Source organism: Podarcis muralis, chromosome 15, assembly GCF_964188315.1.
Source record: "Podarcis muralis chromosome 15, rPodMur119.hap1.1, whole genome shotgun sequence".
NCBI lineage: Eukaryota > Metazoa > Chordata > Lepidosauria > Squamata > Lacertidae > Podarcis > Podarcis muralis.
In genome coordinates, this window is record NC_135669.1 from 10,865,968 (window position 1) to 10,893,732 (window position 27,765).

General features: G+C 43.6%; 1 protein-coding gene across 21 annotated transcripts in view; it reads left to right on the forward strand.

Annotated features, from left to right (window-relative positions):
- Positions 1 to 27,765, forward strand: part of CAMK2B (calcium/calmodulin dependent protein kinase II beta) — a 217,973-nt gene that overhangs the window by 147,534 nt on the left and 42,674 nt on the right. For 5 of the 21 annotated variants that reach the window (XM_077919872.1, XM_077919876.1, XM_077919882.1 and 2 more), the window contains exons 6-15: positions 440 to 512; positions 7,736 to 7,838; positions 7,943 to 8,026; positions 10,074 to 10,168; positions 10,634 to 10,756; positions 11,547 to 11,630; positions 13,450 to 13,492; positions 16,376 to 16,456; positions 26,960 to 27,000; positions 27,422 to 27,493. In XM_077919872.1, coding sequence (XP_077775998.1) covers positions 440 to 512; positions 7,736 to 7,838; positions 7,943 to 8,026; positions 10,074 to 10,168; positions 10,634 to 10,756; positions 11,547 to 11,630; positions 13,450 to 13,492; positions 16,376 to 16,456; positions 26,960 to 27,000; positions 27,422 to 27,493 — 799 coding nt within the window. The remainder of the gene's footprint in view (positions 1 to 439; positions 513 to 7,735; positions 7,839 to 7,942; positions 8,027 to 10,073; positions 10,169 to 10,633; positions 10,757 to 11,546; positions 11,631 to 13,449; positions 13,493 to 16,375; positions 16,457 to 26,959; positions 27,001 to 27,421; positions 27,494 to 27,765) is intronic. The other 16 variants (XM_077919874.1, XM_077919877.1, XM_077919884.1 and 13 more) reach the window with 7 other exon arrangements.

The following is a 27,765-nucleotide window of genomic DNA, read 5'->3' on the forward strand; positions in this document are numbered from 1 at the left end:
CTTCCTGTGACCCTCCTTAGAAGTTCCATTCCTTTGCCTTCCTTTAGTTCAGCAACGACACCTCTGGTGTCCCTTCTTCACCTGCTTTGTAACTCGTCCCCTGGCTGTCAGATTTCCTATCTGTCTTGAGTCCTTGCATTTTAGCTCTCCCAGAGCGAGGCGAGGGGCAATTCATCATTCTGCAGTCCTAGTCTCACTTTCCCAGAGTTTGTATCTGTAACTTGGGGTTTCTCTTCTTTTTGCAATTAGAACCTGAACAGAGAGGGAGTCAGATTCCTTTATTTTCCATTCTCCCTTTCCTCCCTTTCCTTGTCCTTCTTCTCCTCTTCCGTTTCCCCTTTCCTTACTTCTCCCCCCATTATTCCCACCCCACCCCACCAGCCTGTGTGGTTGTTACCACTCACCGTGAACTAACACGCCCCCTGGTGTTTGCATGCAGTCATTGCATCCAGCAGATCCTGGAGGCTGTTCTCCATTGCCACCAAATGGGGGTCGTCCACAGAGACCTCAAGGTGAGTTTTCTTCCCCACTGCTCTGTCCGTCTGTCCGTCTTTGTATCTTTGCATGTTTTTTTTTAAAAAGAAGCGGATCAGTTCTGAGTTGTTCAGACCAAATTTCCTAAAAATCCTGTTGCAGGATCCTCTAGTAATCAGACCAGTGGAAAGCAGTGATGTACTGCTTGACGATGGATTAGGACATCCCTGTGACAGCCCAATCAGAAATCAGCTTAATGATACCTGCATATGTACTGTAGCTTTTGCTGTGATTTCTCCCCGGGCATGGCTGACCATTGGGGAACAATATTTTGTACACCAGGTGATACCTGTCATCTTAACAAAGGGAAAACTGCCCATTTTTAACCCCCTCTAGACGTGGTCATAAGGTTTGAGTCAGAAACACTGTTTATTCAGCTTTTTGCTCTGTTGTAATAGTGCTGTTGGTGCTTCCCACAGTTTTGCAGAGCTAAACTTTATTAGTGGCACTGCAGAGATGGTTGGAGGCAGCATTTAGGCGGAGTTTATTGCCACACGGTGGTAAACTCACAAACTGCACCCTTAATGTAGAGGCAAAAGACAAGTGGAGCACTTTTGAGCGGGGCTTGTTCAGAAAGTTCTCATTTCAGGGGTTAGGAGAGGTGTTTATGTGTCTTTGACTGCAAAGGTCCAAGGACGTAGCATGCATGAGTGCTTGTTAGCCCTTGTCAGTTCACACAGCCAACAGGGGCTGGCACAACTGATTAGTTTTGCTCACTATAGAACAGCTCCATGGGGTGGGGGGAAATGACCTGCAGCTCCCTCCCTCCAAGAAGCACAGGAAGGAACCCAAAAGGAATTGTCCTTAACAAAGGACTTCACTTGCTTAAAAATAGTCTATTAATGCACCTGGGGCTGTTGATTTCTATTCCAGTAGCACCCCTTCGTGAGCAAGTGGTATCAACCATTCCTAATTCTTTTACTCCCAAGCCTTCTGTAATCCCAGTTATATGCCACTCATTGGGCAGTGCCTGACTGTTTGAGGTTGCCCCCATAATATTGGCAGGTATGTAGTCCCTTGCAAAGAAAGCATTTTTATGTTTACCTACCGCATGGTGAAGTGTTTCTCCCATCCCATACTATTTTTTAGCTAATCTGAGCTGATTTCTGGGCAGCTGTCAGGTGGCAGTCCAGGGCGACATGGTAGGGTCTAGGACAGCCGAATTGCAAAGCTTTTCAATAAATGATTCATTCGGTTCCCCAACTGCTCCCTGCCTTTTTCCGCTTTCCTTTTAGCCACTCATCCTCCCACCCTCAACCATTTCCAAACTTTTTCTCCTCCCATGGTGGGTGTCTGGGGCAAGGGCTCCAACATGAGCAGTAGATGAAACAGATATAACATCTCTCCAGATGTTTGCATGCATTATGTCTGGTTTAAATGTGTGCAAATTATTTGTTCACTGTGACTTAACCGTATTGGATTCTTGTTCTCTGTTTGTTCGCTCCCTGTCTGGTCTCTTTACAACACTCTGGGCCTGGAGCCATGGAGTATTATAAAGAGATCCTGTTTTGACGAGTGTAATGGACAGTTGAGGTTCAGCAATGCCTGTGTTTGTTAGAGTGGCAATGAGATAATGGGGAACATTTACAATAACAACTCTGTGTCTGTGTGTGCAATATGTACTCGGGCGCTACTTGCTGAAAAGTAGTGTGGTGTTTCTGTTGGCACTTAGAAAGATCCTGGGCTTCCCCTCTCACTCCAATTCCACTGTATTTGCTGATACTTTTCATATTGGGCTTTGGGACAGAAATTCGACATTAAAGAAGTTATGTGTTAATAGTTTAACTTTCTGCTTAACACAAACAACGCCTGATTCTTTTATGCATCGTTTTGGGGCTCACCAATTCACAAAGTTCTTATTTGGCTCATTTGCACATTGACCTTTCCTTGAGATGGCTTTCTTTTCAAAATTGCCTAATCATGTTTTGCCTGAAACTACCTAACATCTGACAGAGGCAAGTTGGTTTTTTTTATGTGTCCATTAAAAAAATGTACCCAGAACTTTGGACAATGTTACTTAAGCATGAAGGCCCATTGATAAGTGTTCTGCTGCTGAAAAGATGTTCTCGGGAATAGTGTACGATATTACATTGGTAGCAGCAATGTGGAAGATCTTCTGATTCTTGGTTACTATAAATATTTTCTCTAACCGGTTTTGAAATGAAGTCCATCAGATATTAAACCAGAATTTCATGCATGGGCTAGTCCTATGGCTATGAGTGGGCCTCTTGCCTGCCCTGTTCTTGCACATGGGATTGTACAATTTGCAACTGAGCACCTGTTATTCCAAGGAACAGGGCTCTTGCCTATAATACTTGGCTGAAATGCAGTACTGGAGATAAACACACATCTATGGTAATCTGTAAGGCAGGGATGGGGAATCTGTGGCCCTCTATATGTTGTTAGACTCCATCTACCATCAGCCCCAGCTGGCATGGCCAACTGTCAGGGATGGTGGGAGTTGGGAGTCCAGCAGGACATTGAAATGACGCAGGTTCCTTGTCACTGCTGTAGGAGAACTGGTTAATAATTACTAACAATATGATTAGATTTCCTTTTGTACTAGCCCTTTGCTACAAAGGGTACAGTCTCTTTGATTTAGTGTAACTACTGATGGAGGTTCATCGGATGATTTGCAGTTAAATAAAGCCTTGGATCCAGATTTGATACTTCTTTTTTTGCTACTTGTTTTAGGTGAAGGCAGACTACAGATGTGTATATTTAAATGCTATTGCATCATGCTGATATATGAGGAAGCACAGTCTCACTGACTCATTGTGTTCATACAACTGATACACGTTTACAGATAGAATAAGGCAGTCTTTCTCCATAAGCCTTTGTGAATGAGATGCCATTTAACTAGGTTGGATTGTGCCTGCTGAAAAAAGACTGCAGGTTACACCAAGTGTTAATGGGCTGAAGAAACAATGGGTGCTCATCCTTTGGAAATGTAAAACCTGGAGTTCAAAAGCAATTTGTTAAAACTGTGCGGAGAATCAGGCCAGAATCTGTCTATGTATATCATTAAACTGCCGTTTAGGTGTGTAATCCCTATGTATCAAATAAGAACTGGATGGCTGTTTAGCTGATAATTTCCTCTGCTGCTAGCATGTGGCGTTAGAAAGCTTGTCACCCAAATCATACATACACTTACTTAGAGGTGAGTTCTGTTGTTTATAATGGAGCTGCCACATTATATGTGTTTAGAATTGTAGGTGAGTGTATTTAAATTGTGCTGGTTGAATGCCTTAATTTATTTCCTAGCCTTTTGCAAAGAGCTAGATTAATAGCTAAGCGAATGAATAAAGACCAAAAAATACTTGAGGACATCAGAATTTTGGCCAAGGAAGATTTTGTGGGCTTAGCTGACAGTTGATTGCTTTCCGACTTGAGTAGTCAACAGTACAAGTGTCTGTAGGAAGTTTCAGTGAGCATTGCTCACAAGGTTGACTGTACATTGCTTCACAAAGTTGTACTGAGGACCCTGAACCAGGCCTGATAGGGAAGAAGACAGCCTTACAGGTACATTGGACCAAGACCATTTAGTATCGTGATCTCTACCTTATACTGTGTGAGCCAGTCTTTACAAATGGAACTATTTGGTATCATTGTGAGGGTGCTGGTTTCTGGCATGTAGAGCCATTCTTTATTGCTATGATAAATAGTATAAATAGATAATAATGTTAAAAATAGCAACTAAGATGGTACCTCTGGAATGCATTCTTTTGTTACTGGAGAATAAATGGTGGAATTGCTTTCCTACATCTATCGATCCATCTAATTTGGTATTTCTTGTAAATTGGGCCAAGAAACTAGTGGCAGTATTAGAAACAGAGATATGAAAGCTAAGTGCTAAATGGCACCTTAAATCTAGGTTATAGGCGTAACAACGGAATGTCTAGGCACACTTTTATATAACATGAATACAAAGCTGAAAATGAATGAACTGCAGCTAAAATATTATGTTCATTTTTCACATGGTCTAGCCCACCCCTCTAATATTCTTAAGAGGGTCTCTTTTCCAGTCCTTCTTTCCTTCCACTCTGCAGTTTTAATCTGAAATCTTAGGCGCAGTACTGCGCCCAGAGCTCAGAAACTACTTGCGCTAATGAAATTCCCTGTTGCAAAATGTGCCTAGAACACTAGGAGTTTTGAACACTGAATAGTGGTATGGCATCAGGGAGACTTATGACTGACTCTTGCAGTTGGATTTATAGTATGCATTGGGACCTTCATATTAATTGAAGCTTGGCTTTGGCATTGGAGGCCCTTGGGTGGGAAGGTGGTTTAATGCAGCCACTGCAGCTTGAAGATGTCCCCACTGATGAGTAGTGTAGCTGAAACCCTTAAAATGAGAAGTGATACTGATTAGATACAGTGACACTGGGATGGAGAATATATCCCTTTGGTGGAAATATGTCCCTTATCCCAGCTCAGTAGTGGAGCTTTCATCAACAGAATGCCTTCCAGGTATTTTGGACTATCAGCTTCTGCCAACAAGACTGTGTTGGCTGGGGCTGTTTGGCATTGTAGTCTGAAATGTCTGGAAGGTATCAGATTGGTAAAGGCAAAGGTTATAGAAGTATCATTGAATAATCTGCTGTGTCTCAGTGATAAGATGACTGGAACTGGGTCTTTAGTGCTAGACTATCTTGAGAAGATAGGACCTGGAAGTTATCAACAACTATTGCCAGGGTAAGACTGTCTTTGAATAAAGGTGTTGTCTTCACACACAGACAAAGAAAACGTAAAATAAAAGCCTCAGTGTGTTACCTTTTACCTCTAGATTCCATTTTTATGAGAGACTTCCATTTGGGATTTGATCAGATTGGATAGTGAGGCAACAGGGCCCTCCTAGCTATAATTATTCTTTTCCAGGTTGCCCAATCAAAAAAGATGGATGTTGGGTCAGATAGATTATTTGTTGGGCAGCGTGAGCATGTTAACAGGGAAGTAAGCCCCAGTGTATTCAGTGGGAATTGCTCCTTAGGAATTCATACTGCTTCCCATTTGAAAATTGCCATGATGTGTTGATGCTTTTCATAGGGTGTGTGAGTTGGAGGAACTAGGCTACTTTTACTCTCCCAAAGTTCTTCACTATAGTGTTCTTCATAAAGCAATTAAGGAGAAATGTGCACAGTGTGCAGGGCATGGCCTTTGCACAAAGATGCATGTTCACATATTGGCAGCCACAGCTTTCCTCTAATTCATTGCCAGAGCTAGCGCACACTCCCTACTTGTGTCGTTTGTAACATTGCCAAAGATTCCTAGGGAATATTTTAACTAGCAACTTCTTTTGTCTCTGCTGGTTCCCAGCAGATCTGGAAGTCTCTAGATCACAATCTTGGGAGATACCAGAGGAAATGTGACGCAAAGCATAACTTAATGAATATCAGCAGATGGAGCCAAAAGGTCCACACAAAGGATGGAATGGAGGGGAGCCCTGTCTTGTGCATGCTTGGTGGATAGAATGTTGTCTGTTGCATTGTCGTCAGTTTACAAGCTGGAAACTAGAAAACAACAAGAGCACAATTTATATGCTCTGTTTTTCCTTTTTGACGTTGCAGCCTGGGATATGTTTCCTTAGCTTCATTGGACCTGATTTTTTAAACTAATAATAACAACAACAACAATATAACTTTATTAGGTATATCTGCACTTCTACAGTCAAAATTGGAACAACTAGATAGAATTGGAAGAATGGAAGAGCACTTAGTGCAACTCTCTGCTCCAGGGCAGTTCAGCCCTTTATAGACAAAGCTACAGATCCCCAGTCACAATATGATGCAAGCAGAAAGTAGAGGCATGGCAGTCAGGAGCCCTTAGAGCCAAATGGCTGCAGATGACTCAGGCAGGCAAAGCTACCTACAAGCTATAGGGAAATGCATCCTCAGGATCCCTAGCTAGTCTCACCTGATAGGGGATTTCTTAACAATCCCAAATATGGTGAGCAAAACATACCTACTGAGTCTTCCCCAGAGATTTTTTTTCCTGGAGCCAAAACCTCTATCCCAAATCATCAGGTCACTTGTTTTGGGCAGTGACTGGTGTCTAGCGTCCTCTTCACCTTTTTAGTATCTGCTGTTTTCTTTTTAAAGGGAATTGATTAGGATCTTGGGTGGGTCTCAAAAGGCTAGGCTTTAGGACAGAGCTTTCCAAACGGTGTGTCACGACACGTTAGTGTGAACGCTCCCCGTGCTCTTCCCGGGGCTAGAAAGGGAGTGAGCAGCCCGCCGGTTTGTAGTAAAACAGAATTACTACGTCTCAAAATGCTGTATGTCTAAAAACTGTGCCACCAACATGAAAAGTTTGGAAAGCTCTGCTTTAGGAGGTGCCGGGTGCTGGCCAGTTTTACACCATGAGGGATGAAAGCCACTGCTATACTGTGAAACAAGACTGTGCATTCTTCTAATCAAGAGTGCTATGTTTGCATGTAGGACTCTATCTACGGGACATTTCATCAGTCCCAGATTTAACCACAGAGATCAATTTGCCTTTCCTGACTCAAACTCATTAAAAACTAAACTAAACTGGTTTTCTGTACTCAGCTGGATTGGCCTTGAGGTCAATCCTGGTGTGTAATAAAAGGGACTAAACTGTTTCTATGTTCCCCTTTGCAATAGCCTTGGGCACCTGAATCTATTGGGTATTTCCCCACAATTCCTGGTAAGTGCCATTGACAATAAACATTGTGCTGTGGTTTAGAATGGCCTCTCAAGAGGAGTCCATAGTACAGTACAGGGGGAAATGCTGTGCCACTGACAATGCAGTCCTTTGCATGTCAGCTCAGTGGAGTTTATTCCCAACTGTATGTAGAGGGTCGCAGCCCATTATATAACATATAATAAAACCAAACTCGGAACCAGTAGAACTGGCCAGTCATGATGTAAACATTTCCAACTCTCCCAATAGCAGTTCACACTAGGCTGCCCTGCCGGAAAATATTCTCCTGCTTATCCTGGCTATGGGACAGGGGTGTCTCCATATAATAGCTTGTCTCTTTTTTTCAATATTTCACTTTTGGGGAGGAGGTGGATTGATTGCAAGTTTCTAATCGGCTTCCGCAAACTGTTTGTTGTTGTTGTTTTCTTTCTGTTTCTTTCTCCTCTCCTTCCTCCTTTTTTTTACTTTTAACCAAACCAAAACCATTACATTACTCAATTAAAAATGGCACCTGTGTTAAATTGGGTCACCATGACAGCCGGAGAACCTGCTTCTGGCCAGCAAATGCAAAGGAGCGGCGGTGAAGTTGGCAGACTTCGGCTTGGCGATTGAGGTGCAAGGAGACCAGCAGGCCTGGTTTGGTGAGTGCCGGACGGAGTCGCTCCCCTCCCCCTTTCTCAGTTTGATTTGCTGACTCGGGAGCTGTGCAAACTCACATGTTGGCAATTTTTGCTTTCTCCCCCAGGCTTTGCAGGCACTCCTGGCTATCTCTCTCCTGAAGTTCTACGCAAAGAAGCTTATGGCAAACCTGTGGATATCTGGGCATGTGGTAAGGCTCTGCTCTTCCACAGGGTAGTACAATCATGGCATTGCAATGGGGATTTCCAATATAACCTGTTACTCAATAAAAGCACCATCCAGCTACAGTTCACCTTGCACAATCCAGAAAAAGCCTGCCACAAGCAGAGAACTGATAAGCTACAGAAGATGGGTCTTTAGAGAAAGTAGCCCTGGGTATAGATTTTCAGATCTGGGACCACCTTTAGCCCAAACATTTGCTTATTCCTTGTTGTTATCAACAGGCACTTTGATTTATATTCTGCCTCATTTTTAGAACTGTCACGGTGGCTCACAGCATAATAAAACACCACAGTACTAAAACCAACAAAACTACTAAAAACTGCATTAGGAGGAAACTTTAATTTTTTGCCATATATACAGTATATATAAAACAACAACAACAACAACAACAACAATGCTGGTGTGAACCAGTTGCAGCTCCAATGGTCTAGAAAAGGTCTTCAGCCTTTTCAGACGTGCGACACACCTTTGACCCAAACATGCATATGAGACCCCATTTCTTGATTTCTCCCTTTCTGGTACTTTTGTTGTGGCCCACCTTAAATCTGACTGTGACCCAGTAGTCAGTTTTTCTGACCCAACAGGTGGAAGACCAATGCACTGGATGACTTAGTCATCTCAGTTGCTTTACCTCAAATTTGGGGTTGCTGAGTTTCTCCACACACTCTTTATCCCTCTCTCCGTTACTTTTCTATTAATTTTGTAGCAACAGCTATCAGTGCGAGTGAGAGAGGTAGCCTAACACTTTAATCAACCTAGTAAGCAGTGGGCAGTGGGGTAGCGTGGGGGGTGCAGGGGGGGGCGGCCGCTCCGGGTGCAACATCTGGGGGTTAGGGTTAGGGGCGCAAATCCACGGGTTGGGGGCGCAAATCCACGGGTTAGGGGGCACAAATTACTTGCCTTGCCCCGGGTGCTGACAACCCACGCTACGCCACTGGCAGTGGGGTAGACCATTTCCGATGTGACTATCCTGTATTAAATGTGAATAGCCCTTCTTTTTTTAAAGTGGTGCCCTCAGAGCCCAAAAGCATTGTCTTTCCTTCAGAGAGGCCTTGGTAGGTCCTTGACTCCTAGCATAGGATGGTTGTTCTCATAACTGAACCCTCCTATTTGTATTAGATCGGATTTTATAGATATTATTTTGTAGGTATTAGTTGGCTGACAGTCTTGCTTTCAGAAGGATACATTTACAAGACAGTCTCAACCCTCACTTGGGGAATGCAGAGGTGCCAGGAGCACCAAGGCAGGGAATTGGTATTTACATAGATTGTGACCGCCCTGATAACATCATGAGCACAAATCATCATGAATGCAGAATAGAAAGGACATCTGAAGGGACTCCTGCTGTAGCACTGGCAAGGTCTTACACTAGGTAGCAACCAAAGGATTCTCATGTACTTCATCTGTATGCCCTTGAAAGTACTATGCAACTGAACCTAGGAAGCTGCCTTATGCCAAGTCAGGCTATTTGCCCATATAGCTCAAGGATGGATAAACTGTATCCCTCCAGAGGTTGTTGGATTCCTTCAGCCCCAGCTGGCATGGCCAATGGCTAGGGTTAATGAGAATTGTAGTCCCAACACACTGGAATGGGTTCCTCATCCCAGATTTAGCTCATCCCTTTTAGTTTTTGACTGGTAGCAGCTCTGTAGAGTTTCAGACAGGAGCCTTTCCCAGCTGTCTGTCTGGAGAAGCTAGGGATTGTACCTGGGACCTTCTGCAAGCAATGCAAGCTCTAGCCCTGGATGTCAGTCACTGAAGAACCTCGGAGACCATTGCTAGCCCATACCAAACTGAGGGCTACACCCTTTCCTTCCACTACACAGGCTTCTCTGTAAGTTGGGCATCAGGATGAGAAATTCAGGATTGTATAACTTTGTTTTCAAACAGGGGAAATGTGTATATTTCCACTTTTCCTTCCTCCTATTCCACTGTGCCTGAATGGTCAGAATATGCAATGCAGGGTTTAGGTCCACTTGATTCTAAATTTGCTGCTCTCCCCTATTTTCTCCTAGGTGTTATTCTATACATCTTATTGGTTGGGTATCCGCCTTTCTGGGATGAGGATCAGCACAAGCTGTACCAACAGATTAAGGCTGGAGCCTACGATGTGAGTAGTGGTTCCTTTCTTTCTGTTTTTCATTACATTTTCATTCATGATGCTCCTCATGGCACAATCCTCTTCATAGGCATTAATCTCATGGGAACCAAAGGAGCAGAGCAACACGCTAGGAGTCACATGCACTCTCGTTTTAAGGCTGTTTCCTCTAACAGAAGCTAGGAACACTTGCATTTCTTTCTGATGCCTCTGAGCCAGTATGCTTTGAAATTGTGTATTGTGTAAAAAGTACACTTCATGCCTACTCCTCTAAGGGCTTCCTACGGGTCAGATAAGCCTGATTATGGGACCAATTTGATATGGGGGAATCTGGGCAACCCTGGAACCCTTCCTGATGCATTTGGCTGCTTTAGGGGTTTGAAAATAAATGCTAGCCTGTTGGATGGTAGCGTTCTCCTTCTTTGATACTGATGTGTCCTCGACCATAACCTTCGTGTTATGCCTTCTAATCCTCAGTTTCCTTCTCCTGAGTGGGACACAGTCACTCCCGAAGCAAAAAACCTCATAAACCAGATGTTAACCATCAATCCAGCAAAGAGAATCACAGCTCACGAAGCTCTAAAACATCCATGGGTCTGTGTAAGTGTCACTGGTGCTCCTGTCTTGTTGATAACCAACATTCACCTGCTCGTTCAGGGCTGAATAGTTAAGAGGCTCTGAAGTCACCTTATTTAATTTCCTTAGAGATCTCAGTATGCTTTCTAAGGCTGCGTGTGGTAGCCAAAAAAAATGATGAGGATTGTAAGTAGTATGGGGTGCTTTGACAGATGCCCAGCATTGTCTATAGCAGGGATGGGGAACCTGTGGCCCTCTGAATGTTGTTGGACTCCCAACTTCCATCAGCCGCAACCAGCATGGCTGGCCCAATGGTCAGGGACAGCGGAGATGGAATGCAACAACTGTTGAAGGGTAGCAGCTTCCTGATCTGTAAGATGCTTCCATGGGTGAACCTGTTCTGGGCAAAGGTTCTATATCAACCTCAGCTGTAAAATTGCACATCAGGTTTGATATCTGACTCCCAACTTTTGAATATACTTTGGCAAGTTGGCCAAAAGAGCTACATATAGCAGCCACAGGATCCAGATCCTCAATAGATATAATAGCCTGGGGTTTTTTTTGACAGAACTGCCATTGTCCAGCAGATCCAGACTGCATCACAGTTATGTGCACAGGCCTTAATTTCATACAGAATCACCCATACAAGAGCCATGTAGGTGTGTCTGAGAGGTTCTGTGGGAATTAAACTCCAGTGCATATCTCAATATGCTCTTCCCTACCGTTTTTGCTAGTTTCCCCCCTTTCCTTCCTATATTTATGTCCTGGCTTTGCGCACATTGACCTCTATTTTACTTTTACATTTTTTCCACAGCAACGTTCAACAGTGGCCTCCATGATGCACAGACAGGAAACCGTAGAGTGTCTGAAAAAGTTCAATGCCAGAAGGAAGCTCAAGGTAAGAACAGGAGTGTATAACAGACTCCGGATAAACATGAGAACGGAAACTTTCAGGGGTGTCGATTGCTGAATTCCTTTTGTAAGACCTTTTAGGAGGAGGGTCATAGCTCAGTGGTAGAACACCGGCTTTGCATGCAGAAGGTCCCAGGTTCAGTTCTTGGCATCTTTAGGGCTGAGAAAGACTCCTTGCTTGAAAACCTGGAGAAGTGCTGCCAGTTAGCGTGGACAATACTGAGCTGAATGAATCATTGGCCTAACTCGGTATGAGGCAACTTCCTATGAAACAAGAAATAAACTACCAACTCACCCAAACTGAGGTCAAAACTACAGTCTGAAATAATATTTCTGTTTAGAAGGTGGGTGCATCATGCTTTCTGTGCTAAGCTCCACGAAACCAGACTAGTCCAGTATCTTGTTCCCAAAGTGGCCAACCTCCCAGTGACGTTTGCTCAAGGGCATACTGCCCCTCTGACCTGGAAACTGCATATAGCCATCTTAACTAGTAGCCACTGGTAACTTTATGCTGCATCATTTTGTCTTGTCCCCTTTCAAAGCCTTCCAAGTTGGCAACCATCTCTACAAGTTATGGTGGTGAATTATCACATGATATGTTCTCAGATGGGTGGCGCTGTGGGTTAAACCACAGAGCCTAGCACTTGCCCATCAGAAGGCCGGCGGTTTGAATCCCCGCGACGGGGTGAGCTCCTGTTGCTCGGTCCCAGCTCCTGCCAACCTAGCAGTTCGAAAGCACGTGAAAGTGCAAGTAGATAAATAGCTACCGCCCCGGCGGGAAGGTAAACGGCGGTTCCGTGCGCTGCTCTGGTTCACCAGAAGTGGCTTAGTCATGCTGGCCACATGACCCAGAAGCTGTACGCTGGCTCCCTCGGCCAATAAAGTGAGATGAGTGCCACAATCCCAGAGTTGGTCACGACTGGACCTAATGGTCAGGGGTCCCTTTACCTTTACCTTTTATGTTCTCAGGTATGGGGGAAATTAAAAATGTGATGGAATACACATCAGTGTGAATTTTTAGTCTCAGAGTGGTTCTTAGAGACCTGAAAGTCCTTCAGCATTTTACACAGACTTTTATGCTAAGGCAGGATTATTCCTAGCCGGACCCATCTAATAGATTGAACAACTCAGACCTATCACTGCCACTTTAGAAATGAGGATGCAGGACTTAGAAAATTACTTTTGCTCCTCTTGCATTGCATAGTCTAGGTTTACACAGACATACTTTATTCTTTCCCCATTCTGTAACCGACTGGTATGCAAAAAACAGTTTGGGAACAAGCAGTTATGGCACAATTAACTTATTATTTAAGGAGCAGGCAAGGGAAACAAAGAAAAGATTAGTTTACAAAAAATTGGATAGACTATTCAGCATAGCAGATCTAGAGGGTACATCTCTAATGTGTGTTACGCTTTTTCATTTCCCTGAGATGTTAAAGTTGATTTGGAAATTAATAATTTGGAAAAGTGGGTAAAACATTGTTTTCTGAGATACAGCGTATTTAAGTATTGGATTTCTCTAACGATTAGATATAAAATAAAATTATTTGCTGTTTGTATATGTTTATAACTTGCTGTTGCATTCATTTTTCCTTTAAGTAATGTATTGCTATTTGTGGTAATAACAACAACAACAACAACAACAACAACAACAACAACAACAACAACAACAACCTATTTACCCTTCTCGCACTCCCCCCAACCTTTTCATCTGTGATACGTTTTCTTAAGAAGCGCTTAAAAATTATTTTTTAAAAATTCTTTCTGACTTGCCCCCAACATCTTTTTTTTAATTTCTCTTTTAGGGTGCAATTCTTACCACTATGCTGGCAACGAGAAACTTTTCAGGTGAGAGATTTGCTTTGCTTAACGAAGAGAAAAGAAACCTATTCACACTTCAGCAGTTTCCATTTCCCTTTAAATCTGTTTATTTATTTAACTCGCACACCTTCTAACTGAGGCAGTCTTCAGATGGGTCCTCACAGGTGCAACGACTGTCAAAGCTGCTCCACTAATATAGATTTTGTTCATTAACCTTGGTCTTGGTGTGTGACATTCGTTCTCCTCTTTCTCGTATCCTGGTGCTCTCTGGCACGGCAGTATTGTGATGCGGAAAGTTGTATGTCGGGACCAGGAATGGAACACAAAACTATTTTCATTGACTGGATGTCAAGTCCATCTCTGCACATGAAGCCAAGATGAGAGAAAGGAAGTGTGCTCTGGAATGCCCTCCTCATACACGCTTTCTTCCAAGAACTCTGACTAGCTTCCTTTTGACCTCTGTACTTGTCCCCCACTGCCGTTCCCCTCCTCTGCGAAAGCCTTTACAACACAATCAGTCAAAGCGGTTTGATTTAGTGCTGCACATTCCGGATCCCTGGATGATTCCAGATGACCTATTTATTGAACATTCATCCTCATCTGTTTGCAGGGAGATTAGACCACGAGGGCTATTTAAAGAGCATTCATTCTGATTTGTTTGTGAAGAGGTTAGATGATGCAAGTCCCACATTTCCCAGTGCATTTTCATGTCACTTTCCGTATTGCAAGTGATCCAGTCTTTTCAGAAGTGTTGTTCCGCGACACCTCAAAGTCAGCTTTGGATTTGCTTGTATGCGATTGAATACCACTTGAAAATAGAGACTGTCTGGAAGCAGCCCCTGTTCTTGCAGAAATGCAGGTTTACCAGGATTTCTGGATCTATCTCTGCCCCCCACCCCCCATATGTTCTACTCAGGGCTATGCCATTTCGGGAGAGAGCCAATCCCCATTTCTCTTGTCTTCTAGGCTACATGTAATTATCCTTCAGGATCACTTGTTTTTCTAGTTCTTAAGAAGTACAAAAAGTAATTATAACAAATGCTCTCAAAATACACAACTTGATTGCAATTTAATATATTCTTCATATGTATCAAAGAGTTCGCTTTCAGGCTTTGTCGCAAATCTTGCCTGGTGCCCCCACTCCAATGAAATGTCTTTGATCCTGCCTCTCAGATCTGAAATGGTATTCCTGCTACTTCCATATTTTCTCAGTTGCATTTTTTTAATAAAAAAAAAATCTAGGTAATATAATAGTAGATCGGACACTACAAAGGCACAAGTGTTGAGCTGTTGCATATTAACACTTATGGTTTGGTTTTCCTTAAAATGCAGGGGTACTGTGTGTCTCCCCACCCCCCACCCCCCATGGTATTTCCTGTTTTGGTTGATGCTCATCATCAGATCAATCAGAGAGGCTTCTAAAAAAGCAAAGTGCTGATCCCAGGGGAGAGGAACTGCTGTCCCTGGTTAGAAAAGTTACCATCAGCTTCTGCGTTTTAAAAGAGAAAAGAGGGTGTATGATGGCTGAGTAGATTCCTCAAGCAAGAATCCACCCACTCACACTGTTTCTCCGTCCTCACTTTCCTGCAGGGCTCCCTTTCCCATCATTGTCCATGGGCCTAATCAAGACTCCATGGATTTATAGCGAAGAATGACAGAATCCACATTCCACAACTAGGAAATCCAAATTCCGCAAGCATGAAAGAAACACACATTTCCTAATACTATATCTGTATCTATTGAGAATACTGACTATGGAAGTGTGACCTGTCTGATTCAGAACACAGAATTTATACCTCCTCTTTGTGGAATTTGAAATTTCTGGACAGAAATTGGGTGTTGATGAACAAAGTGGCAAGGAAGAAGCGGCATTTTGAAGGTGTTGAGGAAGAGAAAGGAAAGATGGCCATAGAGTGTTGGGGGGGGGGGAGTGTGATCTTTGGCAAAAAATAATTCACAGACTACTCGCAGAATGTTGCTAGCTAGAGGGATTGACAATATCTCCTGGAATTTTAGCTAGGGTAGCCTGTCTGATCCTCCCAGTTGGAAAGCAGATAAAGTGTACAATGCGTCTGTCTTCTACCACCAACTTTTCCCCTGGAATAATTTTATAACAAGTGCCAAATCCCACAGATTTTATGTAGTTACAGAATTACTGAGTGAACAGTGTCCTAAGCTAGCTCTGAGGCCTCCAGACTTGCCATTTAGGTTCCTATTCCTCGTGTCAATAGCTTCAGAGCAATCGCAGAAGAGAACTCAGAAATGGTATTAATGGCTAATCAATAATTATTATCATAGGGATTTAATACTCCCAAGAAGCTCAGGAAACCAGCTGCAGAAGCAGTGTATGGCTGCCATACGTCTTGTGCCGCATAATGATTTATGACTCTAGCAATTGCAAGCCCAACAGTGAGAATCCTTCTGAAATGTTCCACACACCTTATCATTTCTGCTACTTTTGGTGGCATAGTTTAGTTCTGGTGATAATTATCACTCTTCCTTTTCTGAACTCGGGATCTAAGGATCAATAGCCTCCTAGACTATCTTCCTAGTGTTTACAGAATTGTTTATTGTGTGGTCAGGATACAGTGTCCCCCAGCCTAATACTGCGCAGGATGGCGTCTCCAGAGCAGTGAAACAAGACATATAGGAATAACTCTGGATCACATGGAAAAGACCCATGGATTGTGTAAAGTCAATGCACGTTTGCTACCAATAGTCACGCCTCTTCATCTCAACTTTTAACTCTAATCTTTTTCTGCTTCCTTTGTCTCTTTCCCCTTCTTTATTTCCCCCTCTCTCTTCCTCTCTCTTCCTCTTTCTCTCTCTCTGTTCCTCTCTAACTCTTTCCCCATCCCTTTCCCTATTTGCTGTCCTTTACTTCTTTGTTTCCCTACCTGGTGCTAACAGTGGGCAGACAGACCACCGCTCCTGCCACAATGTCTGCAGCAGCAGCAGCCTCCGGTGCCACCATGGGTTTGGTGGAGCAAGGTAGATGTGTCCGGAAGAGACTCGCCTCACTTCCCCTTTCTCACTTTGAAATTTGAGCGCATGATGTGTCATTCACCATCACCACCGCATCCCACCCTGTTTTAAGAGTCTGGGGCTACCTTTTGTTGTAACTAGTAGCAAAGTTAAGAGTAAGGGCCACCTGTAAATAATTCCAGAACATTTAATCAAGTTGCAGGAACAGTGTCATGAAAAGGTCATAGGGAAACATATGAAACAACCCGTAAGGATTCTGTATGACTGAGATTGGCTGGTGCTAAAATGATGCTGTTATCTCAGAGAGTTAAGCAAGACAAATATAGGAGACCATTAATGGAAGAGGAGATGCATGCTTTGTGTGGTGGAGGTCATGGTGCTGGAACAGCTTTCAGTTTTCCTATAGGAGTTTTGTGGTTAGGCATTATCTCTATCTCTATCTCTATCTACACGCACACACACACACACACACACACACACACACACACATTTGTATACATAAATTTACATATACATACACAAATGCTACAAGTGACTGTTAAGAAATATTGTTTAGCAGAGCGATGGGGGAACCTGTGTCTTTCCAGTTGTTGTTGGGCTTCAACTCTCATCATCTTCAGTCAGCATGACCAGTGGCTAGGGCTGGTGGAAGTTGCAATCCAACAACATCTGGAGGGCCACAGATTCCCCGACCATGATTTAGCACCTATAATGAGCCAAGTGCAGGGAGCTAAGGGAGAAAGAGGACAATTTGCTTCCTGTTGGTCACATTCAACACCTACTTGACTTTTGCCCTAGCATGCTCTGCATGTCCCATGCAAGATACAGAAGATGAAATGCTGCCTGTTTTCTGGCAAGTCACCTTCCTATCAGAAAATACTGTCATTTATCACTGGACTAATCCAGGAATGGGGAATCCTTTGCACCCCATAGGTTGTTGGGCTACAACTCCCGTTGTCCCTGAGCATTGGCCATGCTGGTTGGTGCTGATGGGAGCTGGAATCCACCAACTTCTGAAGAGCTGCAGAAGAGCTGCTCCAGGCAGTGTTCAGATTATAGAGGAAATTATTGGGGACAGTGGGAACCTAACAAAATCCTCTGACCCTGCATTCCTCCTGTTCCATTTTAGCCAAGACACATGCATAGCCTTTGAAAACATAATCTAAGTAGTACACAGTGCCCCCAGGGGTACTCAAGGGTATGCAGTACCAACACCTCTTTTTGTTGTTATTAAAAAGTGTGCCACTTCCTGTAACAACTTCATGGCAGGTACCGGCACCTATTTTTCTAGAGAAAAAAGCACTGGTGGTACATCACAAAAAGAATGCTCCTCTTCAAGTAATCTGACTACTGGTTTTAGGTAGGAAGGAGTGCCTTGTGCATGCATGTTTTTGGCCTGAGTGGCACAATTTTACTCATCACAGTCCAAAAGCAGCATGCAAGAGAGTTGTGTGCACTTATCTGACAATTATCCCAAGAAATGAGAGGTCCATTCAGAACGGTCTGTGATGAGACAGAGGCTTCCAGGGTAAGCCTTCATGTCCTAGTGGGAGAAGCCAGTGGTGTTGCGTCCTTTGCTAGTGCCTGGGGTCTGCATGCATATACCTATGCATCAGGTGGGACCAGGGGCTGGGTGCAGAGGATGAACAAAAGCCGCCACACCAGCCCAACCCTTGCCACCACCACTGGACAGACACGGGACACAGAGGATTTATGGGCTGTGCTGCGCTGTGCCGCCTGCTCACCCACTAAGGGGGGAGACCAACTGACCAATGCAGCCTTTGTTGGGCGCATCCCCCAACATTGACTGAGCCGCCATTCAACGAGGGGGACAGGGGTGTGATGGCAAGGCCAGGCTGGGCTCCGGGGCCCAGAGACCCCGAGTGGCAGGCAGGGCGAGCATCCCTGTGGAGGGGCGGGTGCCTGGCTCGCGCCCCCTCAAAATCATGTGCCTGGGGCTATGCCCCTCTTAGCCCTCCCCACGCTATGCCCCTGGGAGAGGCAACTGCCAGGCTGAAAGCAACCACTCACATACTATTTGGGTCAGATCCCTGAGTGACTAAGAAGCACATTTCGCCTGGCCAGCACCACAGGCTGAGCCTCTCCGGGGAGAGCATTCCACAGATGGGGAGCCACCAGAGAAAAGGCCCATTCTCGTGTTGTCACTCTCCTGGCTTCTTACCTCATAGGCAACCATCAGGAAATGAGAGGCTGCCCTTGCGACCTTTGCAGTGATGCAGTGGGCCCAGTGGTGACCTCATTTCTGGTGGTCTGCCTGCCTGCCAGTTCATCAGCTGGAGACCTCAGGGTGAGAGGTGGTCAACTAGTTTGCTTGGGCAGGGTGAGTAGGAAATGGAGGGTGTCATGATCTTAGCTCAAGTGCAGTTTGAGGAGTCCAGCCCCATCAGTTTTTGGTCAATGAATGTGTAAATAGCACATAATTATTTTCTGCTACAGCAATGAACAGAATTGCACTGGAGTTGTTTAATTGCCTGCAGTGAAACACCACTACTGGTCCTTAGCCCCATTGGACATGGCAGTACTTTTGGTGCTGGTACTTTCACAAGCATAGGCAAAATTTACAGGAATTTTGGAATATTGTGCTCTTTGCTTAGTAGGCCATTCACACCAACTGGGCATACAGTGGTACCTTGCAAGACGAATGCCTCGCAAGACGAAAAACTCGCAAGACGAAAGGGTTTTTGGTTTTTTGAGTTGCTTCGCAAGACGAATTTCCCTATGGGCTTGCTTCGCAAGACGAAAACGTCTTGCAAGTTTTTTTCCTTTTTCTTAAAACCGTTAATACCCAGGGTGCATTGCTTGAAGAGGTGCAGTTGCGACTTGACTTCGAGGAGCAACTCATAGCACGCGGTGTGGTAGCCTTTTTTGAGGTTTTTGAAGACTTTGGTGATTTTTGAAACCGTGCTTCACAAGACGAAAAATTCGCAAGACGAAAAAACTCGCAGAACGAATTAATTTCGTCTTGCGAGGCACCACTGTATGTGCATTCATAATGCTGTAGAAAAGTATATATTCCTGAAATAATAATAAATTTATTATTAAAGCAGGGGTGGGGAATGATCTTTTTATCTCTGACGATTGGACATGCTGGTGAGGGGTGATGGGAGAAGAAGTCCAATAACATCTGGAGGGCCATAGATTCCCCACCCATGATTTAAAGCATTTTTCCTTAAGTTTTTAGTATCTTAACACTGCTCGCTATACCAGTGAGCGAAAGATAGACACTTTCCCCTGCAGAACTGCAGAACATAGCTGACAGGTACCATAATCTTAAAATATAATTGTGCATAAGTATTCATGAGCCGTAAAAGCACACATTCCTATGCACCTCTGCACATTCAGTCTTTGGGCCTTGGTAGGATGAAGGAAGTTATACTTCCCCCCTGTAGACATCTGGCAACACTCCACTAAGGGTGACGTTCCTTGCTTGGCATGTAGAAGGAAGCCTCTTATAGATCAGTCATATTGATGACTTAATTTTGTTAACTAGAATAAGGTGTGGTCTAATCATTTTTTTCTCTCGTGCAAACTTGTCTCACCCTGCTTCTCCCCTTCTTTGTTGCAACCTATAATGAGCGTGTTTTGGTGCCTTCAATAAGATTAGTTATGCTTGGGGAGTGTGGTCCCAGTGTCCATCTGTCCTCAAATGGAAACTAGTTGTGACTATTTATGCCTATTTCTAAGGCAATAATCCCAAGAGGTTGGAGAGTTTCCCATTGCTTTAAATACATTTGATAATGTTTGGGATTCTCCATGTAGTCAATTATATGATTATATAATTGATTGTATCTGCCCCGCATTGACTGTAGGCCTGCAGCTCAAACTTAGATTCTTTTCCTGGCCTTTGACTGCTCTTAGGCTTAGTTATCCCATATGTAAAATGGTGGTAATAGCAAGCTCTAATTGTTTTGAGAAGGGATAGAACAATGATCAATAATAATAATAATAATAATAATAATAATAATAATAATAATATGCCACCCATCTGACTGGGTTTCCCCAGCCACTCTGGGTGGCTCCCAACAAAATATTAAAAACACAATAAGACATCAACCGTTAAAGCGTTGTAAAGCTAAAAAGTGCTACATGTATGCTTATTGCTTATTGGTAGTAGGAGAAAAGCATCCAAAGACTTGATGCAGCTCAGGTTGCAGGGGAAAGTATCAGGATTGCGTGCTCACAGAGCAAGTCTATAGCTGTGAGAACATGTTGCCCTCCATAGCTACTCAACATGGACAATTCTTGGGGCATGCAGACAAGGGTCCCCTTGACACCTTTTTCATGCCAAGGTTTCTCTCTAGTGAATGTTGGCTCTTTGCTTGTCTTAGCCATGGCCCTGTCTGCACCCCAGCTTTGCCTGCAGGTTGAATGTGGTAAATGGTGCATGAATTTTGTGCAACCCAGGTGCATGTGTCAGGGCCTCTGGCAGTCAGATTTCTTCTCAGAGGATTGACGAGGCTTCTGCTTATGTCGGTGCTGTTGTCGCCACTGCATGTGGGGAAAGTGATTTGCATGGCAGCAGTGGTTGTGATCATTCTCAGCTAATCTAGTCAGTGTCAATGCCACTCCGAAAACCCTCACTAGGATTTCAATGTGAACAAAATTAAATGAAGAAGCAGGCGAGAAATTACAGCAGCATACTGTATATCCCATTGGTTTAAGATGTCATCTCTGTTTTTCGACATTGCAATAGAATTCTGTTGTAATACATTTCGCTCATGGGAACTCACAAAATAATGAAGGGATGGTTTGACAGGTAAATGGTTAAAACTTGGCTATAAAGTGTCAAATCCATCAGTGTGGGTGTAAAAGTATATAAAAAACTGAATAAAATATGCGTTATCAAGAACAGGTTCCAAATGAAGGGAAGGCTGAGTGGGGATTTGGCAAAAGTGATAGATTGCAACTCCTGCCACTTTCACATAATACACCAGTGACCCAAGTAGAATTGTGGCCTGACATTATTACCTGAAGATAGCCTTGCTCTGGTTTTTCATGCCCATTTTGTCTTTATAACTCTTTATGCAAGAGTGTATATTGATTTAATTTGGGAAAGGGTGACCACTGTCAACACTAACTTATCTGACTCTGTAGCTGCAGTTGGACAATCAAACCCCAGTTTAAGTAGCCAAGATATGCACGAAATCTGTGCACCCATGCACAACCCCTTTGTGAACATCATTCAGATGGCAGTATATATCCAGGAGTCTTTTTTGGAGTTGAGCACATAGCTCTGAGAAGATCTGGAAAAGACTTTTTGAGTATGTCTTCTGTTCAGACAAGATCCTTCCACCGGGTAAAGGTCGTACTGCTACTACTTTAGACATATACAAAACTTGCAGTGTAGTTGCCAGTTAGTGGTATCATCTTTTTGTTTCTAATTACAAGTTTAAATTCTTAGTCACAGCAAATTGCACCTGTCATTTCCAGAAGTATAAGATTTTAGGTACTTCAAAGTGCCAAATCTTCCCCTCCTCTTTTTGTGAAAATCCAGACAGAAAGGTTGTTGAGCTTTTTGTGTGTGCAAAATCTCAAAAAAAGAGAGAAACTTTTAAGTTATTTCTAAGGAAAATTGCCAAAAACAATACTGCCGACATGGGTTGCCATACATTCAGATTTCCCCAGACATTTCAGTGATTTCTACCCAGAAACTGTTTCCAATGGCCAATTCCCAGTGATGTCTGTGAAATTCTGGATGTATGACAGCCCTATGCTTGATACTTACCTAGAGGTCATTTTACATGCTGCAGAATTTGTGTACACAAAGAAGTACTGTGGTTTACCTGTATGATAGGTGGATACACATGTAGCATATCACATGGCAAAGCTGGGGCCTATCACTGCTACCTACAAGCAGATATGCTCAGTAAACTAATGGAATTCATATTCCTCACACAGTGTGTGTTACACTGTGGGAACATATAGTTCATCCATTAATCTCAGTGGTCCCCAATTCCATTCCTGCCTCCAATTTAATAGCTTGTGCTAAGAGTTAAATTCAAAAGGCTATTGTAAAAAAACGGCAGGCAGCAGGCAATTGCTTTTAGCACTGAACGTGATATGATTAGAGGCATAGATCTTCATGATACGTCTGGTCAAACAGATTTTGCAGACTACAGAAGCAGTGCAAAAACCTGTATGCCTGAGAACAGGACTGGTAGTGGGATGAGTGTACGTACCATGGGCAACAATGCCTCCTTCAAACTGCCTTCCATTCTCTGAAAAGAACTACTTTCTGTCTACAAACAATAGAAGTTTCTGACACAAAGCTATTTGCCGTGCACATCTGCATGGACTACTGGTTTGAGCATCCTGAATCTACAAGTACATGTGACTACCAGAGCAGAGAGAGAGAGTTGTGCCACTCTGGTTGCACTTTGGCCATGAGGACAAGTCTGCCCGGCTTATGCTGCCTTCTGTCAGTTGCAATCCATTGCAATCCACTGCCCAATACTAGGCATAACACAGTGGCTAGAATGCCTTTTAGGAAGCCAGAGAGGTAAATGGTTCCTGATCCTTTCCTTTCCCCTTTCTCATCCAGTGCAAGATCCCTTTGCAATAGCCCTCTACCACATCTAGCCATGGTGGATATTGCTAGTGCCTATCCATGCTATGATGTTGGCACAGTCCCCAGTACAACAGTGTGACACTGCTCTGCCATAGTAATTGCTTACACTCCCTTCTAAATATTAATTTACTGGTGCAGCTGCTAATAGCATCAGGGGGTTGAAGTAAGAGTTTCCCTATTTCAAATAGGACAAAGAAGGCTTCCTTTCAGATTTTCCAAGTATGCTGCGAGGTTGCAACTTCATAGTTTTGATTCTCATTGGTGGAACAAAAAGCTTAATAGGCAGGTCGTGTGTGTGTGTGTGTGTGTGTGTGTGTGTGTGTGTAGGTGCAAAACTATTCATAGCTCTTCACTCCAGAAAAGCTATAAAAAGATTGAGGAACAAAGCTTTGTTGTGCTCTGAATCACTAGGCATTAATAAACCACAAATTACATTTTAATTATAGACTCTCAGATATTGAAAGCATTGCTGAAGGCAGTTAACATTTTCTACATCCATTGATAAATTATGAACTGTTAAGTCCACTAATAATCAGCCTTAACTGCCTATTAATATGAGACACACAATTCACAACATTGCTTGTACTGAAACCCATAATTTAGAACCAGGATGGCTAACCTGTGGCCTTCTTGATGTTGGACTCCCAAGCTCCCATCCACTCCAGCCAGCATGGCCAGCAGTCAGTGAGGATGGGAGCTACAGTACAACAGTATCTGGGGGGACAGCATGATTAGCTGCTCCTGCTCAAGAACATACCAAGTGCTGGAAAAAAAACACCATATCTCTCATGGAGACTCCATTTGAGCAGCTCAAAGGTAATGGCATCTATTACAACTAGATCCATGTGAACATTGCATAACAGCTAATAGGCTCCCAACAGCTAATAGGCACGTGAAGTTAGCAGTATAGTAGAACTGAGGAGGTGAGTTAAAGGCATTTGGCGATTGTAGCTGTTTCACATTCTGTGGCTTTTGTCGGGATTCTGTCATAGAATTCTATGGCATTGCCACATTCATGGGACTTCATTTGTACTAGAGCTGCATTTTTCCAAACTAATTACAGTGGTACCTCGGGTTACAGACGCTTCAGGTTACTGACGCTTCAGGTTGTAGACTCCGCTAACCTAGAAATAGTACCTCAGGTTAAGAACTTTGCTTCAGGATGAGAACAGAAATCACGCAGCAGTGGCGCGGCAGCGGCGGGAGGCCACATTAGCTAAAGTGGTGCTTCAGGTTAAGAACAGTTTCAGGTTAAGAACGGACCTCCAGAACGAATTAAGTTCTTAACCTGAGATACCACTGTATTACTATAATATAGGCCGTTCTTTAGTCCAAAGGGCTGCAGAGAGGCTTGCACATTTTAATACAGCAAACATAGTTGTGGGAAATTGCTAAAAAGCAGAACTAGTCCGTAGAATCTCGTGTCAGTAAATGGTCATAAAATTCTCTTTGAGGCCATCGAGGAAGCTAGGCAATGCTAAATTTATAGCTGCACTTTTCGTTGTGACCCACATATGGCATGTTGAGTTCACCAAGATAGACTGAAAACTTCATGCGCTGTGTGGGTCCCAAATAAACATGGATGAAAGACAGAAGAAAAGTCTTTGTGATATGAAGAGTTTGGGATTAGATGGGAGACATGAATAGGGACTGTATGTTTTAAGGAAAAAAACAAGAGACAGTCATGGGGTCACCAAGTCGCTTGTGAAGGAAAAAAATGATGTAACATATTGTTGAGTCCCTTTTCTGACTGTAGTGATTCCATGGGCTACCATCCTTCCATTAGTGTGGTGACTGTATGGACCATTTCCTCCCTGTGTGTGTGTGTGAGCAAAGTCCTCTGTAGTGCTGCTTTTGTGGTGCTGGTGCTGCTGCTTCACTTCCCCTTGATGTCAGATGGGGTCTCTGCCCCAGAGGCCTTGCTTTCTGTCTCAACACTTCTTTATTTTTTCCTCCTCCTCCTTCTCTCTTTCTCTCCATCCCTCCTCCAATCCTTCTCACCTGCCTGTCTCTCTCGCCTTTCCTCTTCTGTAAATTTCTGTAAGGTAAGCAAACTTTTTGTTGGGTTCTGCCCTTTAATAATGCCTACCTGTGGTGATGATTGGATTTGATGTGGGAGACAGGAGTTTTCATGAGGTATAGGGTCCAGAAACAGAGGAAGTCATCTTGTTCTGTAGGTGCTGGTGCTGGTATCGATGTCTCTCCTCCACAGAGCCAGCATATTGCGCTATCTGATTTCTTCTAGACACAGCATTATCTATACCTCAACTGCTCTAATACTCCCTGGAGGCTCTTGAAGCTTTGTTGGTTCCCTGCAATTCCATTAGCCAGATCCAAGTAAAGGCACCCATATTTCTGTTCATTTCAGTCCTAACCCACCCTTATCACACCTGCTGCAGCAACCTCTCTTGACCCTCTCCCAACCTTGCCATTACATTTCAGACCCCCACCCCACAACAGCTTCTCTGCCATATCACTCTTGGGTCTCTCCTCAGCCAAAAAACAACAGAAAGCAACAAAAAAGACCGTTCTGGACTAATGCAATTATAGAGGAATCTCTACTATATGAATGAATCTTTTGTCCTCATACACCATCATAGCCATGCAAAGGCTCTAAACTATTCACATATGTCCAGCGTTCCATGATCTGTTGGGATAAATGAGGCTGTATTGTGATGTTGCTTCTTTTAAGGAGAAAAAATGGAAATTGCAATCTACAGAGTATCAGAGGGGAAAGATTAACATTTGATTGATTAGCCTTCGCCAGCCTGGTGCCTTCTCAATGTTTTGGACTACAACTAGCATCAGCCTCAGCCAGCATGGCTGGAAGGCACCAAATGGGCAAAAGCTGGATTAAGCGCAAAAGGTTCACAACAGGTGTGATCAGGGAAAGAGGATGAGAGTAAGTACAGAGAGGCTTTCTCACATAGCTACAAAATGGTGGGAGTGTAGCATCGCGACATATTTAAGTGGTTGAATTAACACTTTGCTGGGATGACATAAGGCATATTAAAATTTCAGGCAGCAAAGTTCTTGAGGATGCATGCTTGTTAGAACATGGGGTCCCTTAGACAGCTTGTATTGCAGCTCATAAAAAAACAACAACCATCTTAGGACCCTTAGAGCAAAAGGACAAAGAATTGTGGGTAACCATTCCTAAATTTGCCTAGCACCTGTCAAGGAAATCTGGAACTCATATACTGTACTGGCTGGAGAATGAGCTGCATCAGGTGGTGTTAAAGGAATCTAGTGTTCCCATTGCAAAGTGCGTAAATTTCAGTGGAAGTGAAACCAGTATATATTTAGCTAAGATGATGGGCAGTGCATGCAAGGGAAATCTGATAATATCATTAGACAGATTAGAAAGCTATGGATCACCAAAGAAGGAATAAAGAAGAGTCCGGATGTTATCCAAGTGATGGATTGAGAGAATGTTTTGAGAGCTGACCCACAGAAGGGTGCTGTCCCGCTTCATTTAGAATGCCACTTTGTTCAGCTGAACACTGTCCCACAGAGACTCCCTGCTTGTGATTCTGCAGAGTTTGGACAAACCAATATGTGTCCAAGCCAATGGCCGTTTGAGAAACAACAACAATGACTGTGGTATTATCAAGTGAAATGTCCACTTCACAGAAGTATTGGAGCCCCCCTGCTGACCTCCCTCCTTTTGGGAAACTGCCTGTTCAAGGCACTTTGTCCTCCATACCTCTACGTTTGGCTAAGGCATAGGTTGGGCCTTTGCCCACACTCATAGAGCTTGGGATTTACCCATTGTTCTCAAGCCTCCTTTTAGCATTTGATGAGGAAACAGCATCAATGCGGCTTGTGTAATTCTTTTTTGGCTATTCAGGCAGCCCAGAGTATGTCTCGGGACACTGGGGGAGTTGCCACTAAAATATCTTCTTTTCCTCCCTATGCAGCAGCTAAGAGTTTACTGAACAAGAAAGCTGACGGCGTGAAGGTAAGTATCCTTCTGAGGCTTTTCTGGGGGAAGAGTTGGGGAAAGTTAGGAATTACGCCATATTATGAGAGATCACTTTATTTACACACTCTTCTTGTGTATCCATATCCATAGCCCAGAACTGATTGTAAAAATTCAGTTTATGGAGTAGTCATACTTTGATGGTTTGAAGAACTGTTCGGTTTTGTAGACAATCTGCCATCACTACAACTTTTTGCCACTTTGCAAAGAAGGCCTTTTTTGGTCTTCTTTCTCCACCAGAACATAATTTGCACATAATTGCCATGTAGAATGTGGGGTTATCTATTCCTTCTCCTGGGGAAGGTTTGGGTGGTGCCAAGGTTTGCGTGGCATTTGTTCGGCTTCCAGTTCCGAGGCTTCTCTCTCTTTTTTTTGGTATATGTGTGTTTCTCTTCTGCAGCCTCAAACAAACAGCACCAAAGGCAGCACCGGAGTTACCAGCCCGAAAGGGACCCTTCCTCCAGCCGCGCTGGTATGCTTCTTTTGTACTTTTAATTCAATCCCTCTGGCAAAAGATCGTGGGAACACTGTGGTTTGCCTGTTGTTTTGCTAATGTAGGTTTTACTTACGGATTGCAATAGAGGTGTATTTTTTGAATGACATTCATTCTGCCTCTACTGGCTCCGACGTGTGGTGCCATGTATTGCTGTCTGCTGTTTTTGCAACACAGATGTGTGTATATGTGTGTGTTTTAGTGGGGGCATCTGCTGTGTTCTTCATGGTCTTGCCATAGATCCTTTGCAT